Source organism: Symphodus melops (genome assembly GCF_947650265.1).
Source record: "Symphodus melops genome assembly, chromosome: 5".
NCBI lineage: Eukaryota > Metazoa > Chordata > Actinopteri > Labriformes > Labridae > Symphodus > Symphodus melops.
Window position 1 is genome coordinate 1,474,890 of NC_136695.1, and position 12,765 is coordinate 1,487,654.

The 12,765-nt window shown below is 49.9% G+C and overlaps 3 protein-coding genes across 3 annotated transcripts; all 3 read right to left on the reverse strand.

Annotated features, from left to right (window-relative positions):
* Positions 1 to 27: 27 nt before the first annotated feature.
* On the reverse strand, positions 28 to 1,619 carry LOC306824084 (uncharacterized protein). Its single transcript, XM_079344047.1, has 4 exons — positions 1,457 to 1,619; positions 1,180 to 1,324; positions 449 to 557; positions 28 to 367 (listed from the first exon to the last, which is right to left on the reverse strand). Exons 1-4 carry the CDS (start codon positions 1,530 to 1,532, stop codon positions 242 to 244), a joined length of 456 nt encoding a protein of 151 aa, XP_079200173.1. The 5' UTR covers positions 1,533 to 1,619; the 3' UTR covers positions 28 to 241.
* Positions 1,620 to 7,907: 6,288 nt separating this feature from the next.
* Positions 7,908 to 8,749, reverse strand: LOC306824268 (high choriolytic enzyme 1-like; the record flags this gene model as incomplete). Its single annotated transcript, XM_079344351.1, has 1 exon — positions 7,908 to 8,749. Exon 1 carries the CDS (start codon positions 8,697 to 8,699, stop codon positions 7,908 to 7,910), a length of 792 nt encoding a protein of 263 aa, XP_079200477.1. The 5' UTR covers positions 8,700 to 8,749.
* A 2,453-nt stretch (positions 8,750 to 11,202) lies between these two features.
* LOC306824619 (high choriolytic enzyme 1-like) lies at positions 11,203 to 11,997 on the reverse strand (the record flags this gene model as incomplete). Its single annotated transcript, XM_079344810.1, has 1 exon — positions 11,203 to 11,997. The coding sequence occupies one exon, from the start codon at positions 11,995 to 11,997 to the stop codon at positions 11,203 to 11,205; it is 795 nt and encodes a 264-aa protein (XP_079200936.1).
* Between the last annotated feature and the right edge of the window lie 768 nt (positions 11,998 to 12,765).

Below are 12,765 nucleotides of genomic sequence, written 5' to 3' on the forward strand. Positions count from 1 at the left end.
TTGAAGGTGAACGTGACGTCATTCTGATTTTATCATTTATTTATTTAGCTTGATTCAAACCAAATAAAGAGTTAAAAACCAGAAATAAAGTCAGAGTGATCAAACTTCACCAGCTTTCATTCATCTTTAGAGTCAGGTCTGCGGCGCCCTCTGGTGGAACAAAAAGCACACAACACCGTCTGTGAAGCTTCTCTTTTATTAGCTGCAGGAGCGAGCTGGCAGAAAGCTGCACAGTTTGTGTTCACTGTCTCATTACGCATCTAGAGGCCTTGTGACAGTTATCAGACAGCAGCTTGTATTCGGTGTTGCAAGCGCCCAAGAGCTGAGATATCGTCTTCCTGCCATTGAAGTTTTTCGTTTCAACGACCTGTAAAGATGAAAAAAAGGACAGTTTGAGCCCTGAGAGTGAGCTGTAATGATGTGAAATGTATAAAGCAAAGAGTTTTACCTCCCAGGCCGAGCTCATGTGTCGAGCGTTGACCACCACTATGTCAGTGGAGACGCCGTAGTTTCCTCCTTTATGAATGAGCCACTGAGCGCCGTCAGCGAGAGTCAGCCTGACAGACACACAGAGTGAAGGTAACACACTCTGATCCTGTATTTGATCATGTCTATAAACCCCTCTATTTCAGCCCTGCTCAGAACAGGCTGTTTCTGTGTCTGTAGCTTTAAATATGTAAATGAGCTGTGTCTGACCACGCCCCCTCTCTGGAAGGGCTCAGGTGTACTCGCTGCTTTCTGGCTCCATGTCCTATTGTTTACGGTGAGAAGGCAGACTCAGAGGGCAGAACAAACACCTAGCTGTGGGAGTGTCACCCACCTGGGGGAGGGGCTACTGCCCTTTGTGATGTCATGAAGGGAAACTCTCCAAACGGCCTGTTTGAGCAGGCAGAAGACGGAGAGGATGGACTTTTCTCATCATTGGGGGGTTTATAGACAGACATGTCAGAGGAACATGGAGGAGAGGAGTTTGAGAACTTGACCTTCAGGAGGATTTTGACCTTCAGGAGGATTTTATAAAATCTAAATTTAAACATGTTTCTGTTCGGCTTTCTGACCTCTTCTTTCATAAACACGTCGGCCTCACTCTCGCCCTGCATGATTGTGTGATAATGAAATGAGGGACTCTGACTCGGATGTGTCACCTACAGCTGTTCCTATGTACCTGTGCAGACTTACCTGACACCGGAGTGGCTGAGATCTCCGACCGCAAAAGAAAACCCGTCCAGCGGCCTCCTCATCCTCTCTGCTTTGTACACCGGAGAGTTGTAGAGCCGAGTCAGGGCCGACCCTGACACCTCGAAGGTATAGTTTGGGATTCCACCTGTGGAAGAAGCAGATACTACCTGTCACATTCAGAACACCTGTGACCCAGATTAACCCAGCTCAGAGAAGAGATCTGATCAGGATCCTCCTTGACGCCTCTCGTCTGAGGTTTTCTGGACCTGAGACTCACCTCCAGAGGACGCCTCCGCGGTGACAGCCAGCACAGTCAGGGCGAGAGCGCACACGAACATTTTGAAGGACAGCATGTCGAAGATTTGGAAGGTTTGATGTCTGACAGGGAGACGCTCAGTGGGACTTTTAAGGGTTCAGACTCCCCGCTCTGTTTGTTGACTTCTTCGTCACACTGGTTAATAAATAATTGTTTCCTAACCGGAGAGGCCCAGATTTCATCACATCAGTGGACCGAGCAGAAGTTTTTGTGAAATCAATACTGGCAATGAAAACTGCTCTTTTAGTAAAACAACACTTTGATCTGAATCTCAACAAAGCATCAGAGACACCAAACCAACTCCTGAGTTTAATCTTTTCTCCTTCCAGAAGAATAAACAAGTAAAAACACCTCACACTTGGTTCAAGTTTTAATCAAAGGAAGTGAACCAGAGAGCGTCATGTGACGCCCAGTGACAGTTATCAGATATAAACTGATGTTCAGAGACGCCGCTCTGCAGGAAATCCCCAACAGTCCTCCTCCCCTGGAAAGTCCCAGCTTCAATAACATGCAGAGATGTGAGCACACAGGTCAGACAGATTCACCCTCACACTGTTTGTTCTGTCTGGATCACTTCACCATCAAATCCAGACCATCGAGCGTCTGACTGGTCCGGGTCGGCACGCTCTGAGACACTGCTGTCTCCTTTATGGATCGACCTACTGAGAGTCGTTGTCCAGAGTCACGCGGAGGGACACGTGAAAGACATGTAACTCTAAATATTCACATAAACAAGTGGCTGTGGTGTCAGGTGTTCTCTAATGGCCAGCAGGGGGCGCTTCTATTGGTTGATCGTAGCCCCTTAACCTTTTTATTTTCTTAAAAGTGCCGCAACGAAGGTCAGCCGCCGTCACGTCTTTGTGCTTTCATATTGATTCCACGACGGCGTTATAATGATGTCCCAGTCTGTGAATCCAGACACACACACACAGGCAGGCATGCACACACACACACACACACACACACAGGCAGGCAGGCATGCACACACACACATGAAACCATCTTGTTTCTTAGGAGACGGTACAGAGCGGGGACACACGCCACTTCCTGCAGAGTGTGAAGTCCCAGGAAGACAGTTTTTATTAGAAACTGCAACGAACATCGTGTCTGACTCCACCTTTAACGGTCCCTTCCTCTACTGTGTGTGTGTGTGTGTGTGTGTGTGTGTGTGTGTGTGTGTGTGTGTGTGTGTGTGTGTGTGTGTGTGTGTGTGTGTGTGTGTGTGCGCGTGTGCGTGTAGTAGAGCACCGTCAGCTCGGACCCTGAGAGGTCTTTAAGGTCGATCAATCACATTAATTTGAAACTCTTGTCAGAGAGTTTATTCTGACTTTATTTTGAACAATTAAAAATAGATGAAAATTAATCAATTAAAAAAAATAAAAATCTCTATAGAATGAAAAAACAATTTTAATATGATACACATTCGACTCGCTAGAAAAAGATAGATAGATAGATAGATAGATAGATACTTTATTGATCCCGAGGGAAATTCAAGGCATCCAGTAGCAGTATACAGACAGGCAGGACACAAGACATTAGTTACAATACACACCCGCTGTCCCCCCTCCCCTCTGTATACAAATCCCCCAAACAGATTTAGCAGCCCCTATGTGACTAAGAGTAAAGGTTAAACCTGTGCAGTTAGCATTAGCATTAAAACTTATATAGTATGTACATAACCTGTGAGGAGAGAAAAACATGTGTTGGTTAAAAGAGACCTGTAAACAGTTAAAGAGCCTTAGAAACAAAGTGCTGACCTTTAGAAACTAGTTACATGTGCATGTACAGAGGTGTTTGAGGTAGGGCCAGAGGTGTGAGTACAGTCATTAAACAGTCGTTAAACAGTCAATGCAGGAATGTAAATTGGCTCACCCACTTAAAGGAGCAGTGATTTGCATTAAGTGTCCTAGACAATATGGTGAAACCAGGAGTGGTTAGGGTAATTATTGTTAAGTACCCAACTATTGGGGGGCAGATTAGCATTCAGTGTTGGAGACAATAGAGTGAAACTTGACCTAATTAGGGTGATCATGTCAATCCTTACAGATGTAGCATAACACAACAGTAGGATGAAACCAGACATGATTAGAGTGATTATCATTAAAGTGACCAGTGCTCAGTAAGGTGACAATCAATATGCATTACAGTGTCCAACTGGAGGCTGACTCTGAGGTCAGCAGTGCAGATGAGGAGTGAGAAAAAAGTGAAAAAAGATTCCAGGGATCACCGTGCGCTTCTTCCCTGCCGTGACAGTGAAGTGTTATACAGTCTTATTGCCAGGGGGACGAAAGAGTTCTTGAGTCTGTCCGTGGAGCACGACTGTGACAGCAGTCTTTCGCTGAACATGCTCCTCTGCCCGGTGAAGGTGCTGTGCAGAGGGTGGTGTGTGTTGTCCATGATGGAGAGCATTTTGTCCAGAGACCTCCTCTCTACCACTGTCACCAGTGAGTCCAGCTCTGTACCCATCACAGAGCCAGCCCTCCTCACCAGTCTGTCCAGGCGTGCTGCGTCCCTCTTCTTGCAGCTTCCTCCCCAGCACACCACTGCGTAGAAGAGGACGCTGGACACCACAGACTGGTAGAACATCTGCAGCAGCTTTTTGCAGATGTTGAAGGACCCCAGCCTTCTCAGGAAGTACAGACGGCTCTGTCCCTTCCTGCAGGTAGTGTCCATGTTAGGCGACCAGTCCAGCTTGTCATCCAGCTGCAGCCCCAGGTACCCGTAGGTCCTGACCACCTCCACGTCGACCCCGCCGATGGAAACAGGTTCAAGATGTGGTTTCTTCCTTCGGAAGTCCACCACCATCTCCTTGGTCTTGGAGGTGTTTAGCTGCAGATGGTTGGCACTGCACCACGTCACAAAGTCCTCGATCAGGCTCCTGTACTCCTCCTCCTGTCCATCCCTGACACAAGCAACTATCGCAGTGTCGTCCGAGTATTTCTGCATGTGGCAGAGCTCAGAGTTATACTGGAAGTCCGAGGTGTACAGGGTGAACAGGACGGGGGAGAGCACGGTCCCCTGTGGTGCTCCGGTGCTGCTGACCACAGTGTCAGATGTGCAGTCCTTCAGTCTGACGTACTGTGGTCTCTCTGTGAGGTAGTCCGTGATCCACCTCACCAGGTGCGAGTCCACCCTCATCTCGGTCAGCTTGTCTCTCAGTAGGAGGGGACGGATGGTGTCGAAAGCGCTTGAGAAATCAAAGAACATGATTCTCATCACGCTGCTCCCTTTGTCCAGATGAGAGTAAGCCCTGTGTAGAAGATAGAGGATGGCATCGTCCACGCCCACCTTTGCCTGGTATGCAAACTGCAGGGGATCCTGTGCGTGTTGGACCTGGGGTCTGAGGTGTTGGAGCAGCAGCCGTTCGAAGGTCTTCATAACGTGGGATGTCAGAGCGATTGGTCTGAAGTCGCCTGGTTCACTGGGGTTCTTCTTCTTGGGGACAGGGGTGAGGCACGAGGTCTTCCAGAGCACAGGAACCTTCCCGAGCCGCAGGCTCATGTTGAAGATGTGCTGAAGTGGCTCCCCCAGCTCAGCAGAGCAGGCCTTTAGCATCCTGGGACACACCTTGTCTGGGCCTGCTGCCTTCCTGGGGCGGAGTCTCTTCAGCTCCTTGCTCACCTGGTCTCTGGTGATGGTGGGGGGGAGGGGGGATGGATTGTCACTGGAGGTTGTATCTGTTCTGGTGGAGGTGTTGGGGGGAGTGAGAGGGGGGGAGGGGGTGTGTGGAGGGGTGCTGGGGGGGGGAGGAGGGGTGCTGGGGGGGGAGGAGTGAGAGGGGGGGAGGGGGTGTGTGGAGGGGGGGAGGGGGTGTGTAGAGGGGTGCTGGGGGGACAGGCACTGGCTGCAGCGACGGGGCTGTCGAACCTGTTAAAAAACAAGTTGAGCTGGTTTGCTCTCTCAGGGTCCCCGTCTTCTGCGTTGTTGTTTTTCTTCCTGCAGCCTGTGATGGTCTTCATGCCCTCCCAGACCTCTCTCATGTTATTCTGCTGAAGCTTCTGTTCTACCTTCCTTCTGTAATCCTCCTTTGCCTCTCGGAGTCTGACCTTGAGTTCCCCCTGCACACGCTTCAGCTCTGCCTGGTCTCCCTCCTTGAATGCCCTTTTCTTCCTGTTAAGGATCTCCTTGACATCGCTGGTGATCCAGGGCTTGTTATTCGGGAAGCAGCGCACAGTTTTAGTGGGAACCACAACGTCCATGCAGAAGTTCATGTAGTCAGTTGTGCAGTGTGTGACCCCCTCAATGTCATCACCATGGGTCTCTTGTAGGGCACTCCAGTCAGTGGTCTCAAAACAGTCTCTGAGGGCCTCCTCTGCCTCAGGAGACCACTTTCTGAAGGTGCGTGTGGTTATCGGTTGTCTCTGGATCATAGTTTTGTACTGTGGCTTGAGTAGGACCAGGTTGTGGTCGGACTTACCCAGAGGTGGTAACGGGGTGGCAGTGTAGGCGTCCTTCACGTTTGCATACAGGAGGTCTATTGTCCTGTTCTTCCTGGTGGGACAGCTTACAAACTGGTGAAAGTCCGGTAGTGTGGAGTTCAAAGTAACATGGTTAAAGTCCCCTGAGATGGCGATGAAAGCATCCGGGTGCAGCGTTTGTAATCTTGAGGTGGTCGCGTGGATGACGTCACACGCAGTTTCGGCGTGTGCCCGTGGAGGAACGTAGACGCAGAGCACGATCGCGTGAGAGAATTCCCTCGGCATGTAGTAAGGACGGAGACTTACCGCCAGCAGCTCGATGTCTTTGCTGCACGTTGCCTCCTTCACAGTAACATGTCCATGGTGGCACCATCTGTTGTTAATAAACAGCGCGAGTCCTCCTCCTTTCCGTTTGCCGCTGCGTTTCGTGTCTCTGTCCGCTCTCACTGTAGTAAAGCCCGGTAGATCCACGTTAGCGTCTGGGGTGTTTTGAGTCAGCCAGGTTTCTGTGAGGCACATTAAACTGCACTCTCTAAATGTCCGGTTGTTCCTCACAAGAGCAGCCAGCTCGTCTGTCTTGTTTGTTAGACAGTTTACGTTCCCCATAACTATCACCGGAACCGAGGGCTTGTACCTCCATCGCTTAGCCGCGAGCTTAGCCCTTACCAGGGCCCCCGCTCTACAGCCTCTGTACCGCCGCCTCAGCTCCTCTGGTATCGGGTGAACGATGCCGGCTTGTCCCGCTGACCGGAGCGAGAGCAGCGTTTCCCTTGAATAGGAAAGTTTTCCGCTGCTCTTTCCACGAAAACACGAAAAAGTATCCATAGGATACATAAAGTTATACACTGAAGGTGTACTATAAAAACTATATAGTATAGTACTATAAAAACTATATAAACTATAAACGTAGAAGTTGGCACAGAGCCACAACAAACGAATAACATATCAGACGAGTACGACAGGGACGGAGCTACTGAATGTGCGGCCACTCGCGTCGGCGCACAGGTGAGTCTGAAAAGGATAGTAAGACACCAAGGCTTGTCATGTCCTTCACCCAATCTTCACCATTAACAAATACTATGCAAAAAAATGCTCCAATCGAGTGATTAAGAAAAACGAAACTGTTGTAATTTAAAAACGAAATGATGCGAAAACTAAGAATCAGCCGCTAAATTCGTCATGGTCACTGAGAAATGATCCCCGACGGCCGGATGGTGCAGAGTGTCCTGTGGGACAATTTTTTTGACGGATCTTTGGTTTGCGCAGCTAATGTTAGCGTGCTACTGCAGACGCACCGTTCAACAACGTAACACACTTCTTCATGGGTTGTTCTAAAACCTGATTGGATGTTGTCGGATTCTTCACACGGGGTGGATTCTGGGGGGAAAGGTTTCCTCTTGCTGGGGATGAATGAAAAGTGTAAACATTCGTCAAAGGCAGGGTTGGTCATTTTCTCAAACTAGCATGATTTTAAAAGTAGCATTCCCTCTGTGCTCCCTCTGAAGCCACGCCCCTCCGTGCTTCCTCTGAAGCCACACCCCCTACCCCCTGTGCTCCCTCTGAAGCCACGCCCCTCCCCTGTACTCCCTCTGAAGCCACGCCCCTCCCCCTGTGCTACCGTTGAAGTCACGCCCCTCCCCCCCTGTGCCCCCTCTGAAGCCACACCCCCTACCCCCTGTGCTCCCTCTGAAGCCACGCCCCTCCCCTGTATTCCCTCTGAAGCCACGCCCCTCCCCCTGTGCTCCCTTTGAAGCCACGCCCCTCCCCCTCTGTGCTCCCTCTGCACGCCCCTCTTTAAAAAAATAATAAATTCTGTGTCTGAGTTCTGAAAGCGCAATCTTTCCAGCTCGATGGCTTTAATTTGCTCTTCGTAAACATGTTGATGTTTTCAAGCAGCACAGAGACAGAAATGACTTCACAGTGTTTATTTTGCATATATGATTTTGTTGCTGATCATTTTGGCATGCGGGTCACATTTTCAGCTTTCTGAACATTCAGCAGCCGTAGAGCATGTTGATCCTCTTGATGTCCCAGTAGGACATGCCCTTCCTCTGGCCGATCTGGACGTTGGGGTCGGGGATGGGGGTGATGGAGTCCCTGCCGTACTTGATGGAGAAGGCTGTTCTTCCATAGTGCATGATGGAGGAGTAGTCGTAGGGAGTGTTCAGGTTGTTGGTGTCCTGCCTCTGGAAGTTGTAGGCCATCTGCGGGTTGATGTTCTCCCAGTTGATCCTGACGTGGGAGTCGCGGTCGCTCCTGGTCTGCTCGTGCTGGAAGCCCAGAGCGTGGATGAACTCGTGCTGGATGGTGCCGTAGTAGACGCAGCCCTGCCTGTTGAGAGAGAGCACCTGTCTGCCTCCCACTCTGCCCAGAGAGGAGAAACACCCCTGTCTGTTCTCGATGCTGATGTAGTCGGCCTCTCTCGTACGGGGGACGAAGCGGATGCAGGTTCTGCTGTGGAACGCTTTCAAGGCTTGGTCCATCTTCTGCCTCTCATAACTGGTGAACTGGCTGCTCACAATGAAGGGGATCGTCACCAAGCCGTTGGAGGCTTTCTTCCACTGGCAGGTCTGGTACCAGCACTTCATGGCGTTTCTTGTTCTGGGAGGCAGCAGGTCTCCCTCCAGCAGCACCTCGTCTGTGCCGCTGTTGGAGGTCAGAATCCTGGTGGTGATGTCCATGTCATCTGCGACGTCGCCATCTCCTGGGTCTCCTAGCTCCGCATCAGGGAGAGCCTGAGAGAGGCCGAGCAGCAGCAGCAGCAGCAGGCTGGAGGACGGAGTCATGTTCAGGGTGTCTGTGGAGCTGCCGTGGAGAGACTCCTTGAAGCTTGATGCTGGACTCAGCTCAGTCCACACTCTTTATACTGTCCTCTGCAGGTGTGTCTGCAGGAGGATTATGGGTTGGGGTCCTCTTTGCTCGGCCAAAATAAACTCCTGAGGGGGAGGACTCCTTAGACAAGCAGAAGGAACAGCTCTACAGCTTGTTTACTTTAAACGTTGGCCTCCTGTGCCTGGCTCCAGTCATCTGTTGGGGCTTTATCGGCCTGATATATCGACACCACCGTGGCCCATGCCATTGTGACCACTACGCATTGGTGCGTTGGCTTAACCACCACTTTTCGCATTTCGCCATATTCTCTGCCTGTTTTGTGCAGAGGTAACCATGGCGACTCAAACTGAGCGCATGTTGTTGGAGTTGGAGCTGATACCGGCTCGTAGCAGAATTTAGAAACAGCTGCGATAGAAGTAAATGTTGTACATGCAGGAAATAGGATGCCATGCAGCGGTCCAATCACACGGAACCAGTAAGCTTCTGGCTGTGAGGAAACAGAGCTAACCCCTGCACCACCGGGCAGCCCATAATATACACATAGTACAACGGGAATCATTGTACTCTTACTCTTTTAATGTTATGTTACTGCCTTTACTTTACAGTCTAATTACAACACTTTTATGTTGTATTTCAATAAATGTCCAATTATTAGACATTTCAATTCCTGTTGTAAATTCCTTGTGACTACTGTGTTTTATTGTGAAAGGACTGTTTTACACCAGGCACCTCGTTGGGGAGCTAAGGGGTCCTTGGGGACATAATATTGAGCTGTTGACGGACTTCTAGTTCCTTTCACATTGATGCCTGTCTGTTTGTGATTACAGAAGTCAATCAGACTGTAAACAGTAAACACTGTGCTGTGGTGAGTCATCGTTAAAGCCACGTATCACTGTGTCCGGCCTCGCCCTCTAATCTAATCCACCAGAGCCAACACTGGGTTTACGGTGGGATTGTCCAACTGACCAACTTGGCTTCCTGAGTCAAGCCTCCAGCTTTAAGTAAAATCCTCGTTCAGAACTTGTGGGCAAAGAAGAGGAGCGAGGATAGACAGACAGACAGACAGACAGACAGACAGACAGACAGACAGACAGACAGACAGACAGACAGACAGACAGACAGACAGACAGACAGACAGGTGAGGAGGGCTGGCTCTGTGGTGGGTACAGAGCTGGACTCACTGGTGACAGTGGTAGAGAAGAGGTCTCTGGACAAAATGCTCTCCATCATGGACAACACACACCACCCTCTGCACAGCACCTTCACCGGGCAGAGGAGCATGTTCAGTGACAGACGGCTGTCACAGTCGTGCTCCACGGACTCAAGAACTCTTTTGTCCCCCTATAGGCCATAAGACTGTACAACACTTCACTGTCACGGCAGGGAAGAAGCACACGGTGAACCCTGGACTCATTTTTCACTTTTTTTTTTCTCACTCCTCACCTGCACTGCTGACCTCAGAGTCAGCCCCCAGTTGGACACTTTAATGCATATTGATAGTCACCTTACTGAGCACAGGTCACTTTAATGGCAATCATGTCTGGTTTCATCCTACTGTATTGTAATGCTACATCTGTAATGGTTGACATGATCACCCTAACTAGGTCAAGTTTCACTCTATTGTCTTCGACACTTAATGCTAATCTGCTCCTCAATAGTTGGGTACTTTAATGGAAATCACCCTAATCACTCCTGGTTTCACCTTATTGTTTTGGACACTTAATGCTAATCACTGCTCCTTTATGTTGCTGAGCACTTCAATGGCCCAGTCTGCATCCCTGCATTGACTGTTTAATGACTGTACTCACACCTCTGGCACTACCTCAAACACCTCTGTACATGCACATGTAAGTAGTTTCTAGAAGGTCAGCACTTTGTTTCTAAGGCTCTTTAACTGTTTACAGGTCTCTTTTAACCAGCACATGTTTTTCTCTCCTCACAGGTTATGTACATACTATATAAGTTTTAATGCTAATGCTAACTGCACAGGTTTAACCTTTACTCTTAGTCACATAGGGGCTGCTAAATCTTGTTTGGGGGATTATTGTATACAGAGGGGGGGGGGGACAGCGGGTGTGTATTGTAACCAATGTCTTGTGTCCTGCCTGTGTGTATACTGCTACTGGATGCCCTGAATTGCTACTGGATGCCCTGAATTTCCCTCGGGATCCCTCTGAAGCCACGCCCCTCCCCTGTACTCCCTCTGAAGCCACGCCCCCTCCGTGCTTCCTCTGAAGCCACGCCCCTCCCCCTGTGCTCCTTTTGAAGCCACGCCCCTCCCCCTCTGTGCTAAAGCGCAATCTTTCCAGCTCGATGGCTTTAATTTGCTCTTTGTAAACATGTTGATGTTTTCAAGCAGCACAGAGACAGAAATGACTTCACAGTGTTTATTTTGCATATATGGTTTTGTTGCTGATCATTTTGGCATGCGGGTCACATTTTCAGCTTTCTGAACATTCAGCAGCCGTAGAGCATGTTGATCCTCTTGATGTCCCAGTAGGACATGCCCTTCCTCTGGCCGATCTGGACGTTGGGGTCGGGGATGGGGGTGATGGAGTCCCTGCCGTACTTGATGGAGAAGGCTGTTCTTCCATAGTGCATGATGGAGGAGTAGTCGTAGGGAGTGTTCAGGTTGTTGGTGTCCTGCCTCTGGAAGTTGTAGGCCATCTGCGGGTTGATGTTCTCCCAGTTGATCCTGACGTGGGAGTCGCGGTCGCTCCTGGTCTGCTCGTGCTGGAAGCCCAGAGCGTGGATGAACTCGTGCTGGATGGTGCCGTAGTAGACGCAGCCCTGCCTGTTGAGAGAGAGCACCTGTCTGCCTCCCACTCTGCCCAGAGAGGAGAAACACCCCTGTCTGTTCTCGATGCTGATGTAGTCGGCCTCTCTCGTACGGGGGACGAAGCGGATGCAGGTTCTGCTGTGGAACGCTTTCAAGGCTTGGTCCATCTTCTGCCTCTCATAACTGGTGAACTGGCTGCTCACAATGAAGGGGATCGTCACCAAGCCGTTGGAGGCTTTCTTCCACTGGCAGGTCTGGTACCAGCACTTCATGGCGTTTCTTGTTCTGGGAGGCAGCAGGTCTCCCTCCAGCAGCACCTCGTCTGTGCCGCTGTTGGAGGTCAGAATCCTGGTGGTGATGTCCATGTCATCTGCGACGTCGTCATCTCCTGGGTCTCCTAGCTCCTCCGCATCAGGGAGAGCCTGAGAGAGGCCGAGCAGCAGCAGCAGCAGCAGGCTGGAGGACGGAGTCATGTTCAGGGTGTCTGTGGAGCTGCCGTGGAGAGACTCCTTGAAGCTTGATGCTGGACTCAGCTCAGTCCACACTCTTTATACTGTCCTCTGCAGGTGTGTCTGCAGGAGGATTATGGGTTGGGGTCCTCTTTGCTCGGCCAAAATAAACTCCTGAGGGGGAGGACTCCTTAGACAAGCAGAAGGAACAGCTCTACAGCTTGTTTACTTTAAACGTTGGCCTCCTGTGCCTGGCTCCAGTCATCTGTTGGGGCTTTATCGGTCTGATATATCGACACCACCGTGGCCCATGCCATTGTGACCACTACGCATTGGTGCGTTGGCTTAACCACCACTTTTCGCATTTCGCCATATTCTCTGCCTGTTTTGTGCAGAGGTAACCATGGCGACTCAAACTGAGCGCATGTTGTTGGAGTTGGAGCTGATACCGGCTCGTAGCAGAATTTAGAAAACAGCTGCGATAGAAGTAAATGTTGTACATGCAGGAAATAGGATGCCATGCAGCGGTCCAATCACACGGAACCAGGAAGCTTCTGGCTGTGAGGAAACAGTGCTAACCCCTGCACCACCGGGCAGCCCATAATATACACATAGTACTACGGGAATCATTGTACTCTTCCTCTTTTAATGTTATGTTACTGCCTTTACTTTACAGTCTAATTACAACACTTTTATTTTGTATTTCAATAAATGTCCAATTATTAGAGATTTCAATTCCTGTTGTAAATTCCCTGTGACTACTGTGTTTTATTGTGAAAGGACTGTTTTACA

Coding starts and splice junctions, on each gene's coding strand:
- LOC306824084 (XM_079344047.1), bottom strand. CDS start 1,532: ATGCTGTCCTTCAAAATGTTCGTGTGCGCTCTCGCCCTGACTGTGCTG. Junction 1,325..1,456: donor CGCGGAGGCGTCCTCTGGAG/GTGAGTCTCAGG, acceptor CTTCTTCCACAG/GTGGAATCCCAAACTATACC. Junction 368..448: donor ACATGAGCTCGGCCTGGGAG/GTAAAACTCTTT, acceptor TCATCTTTACAG/GTCGTTGAAACGAAAAACTT.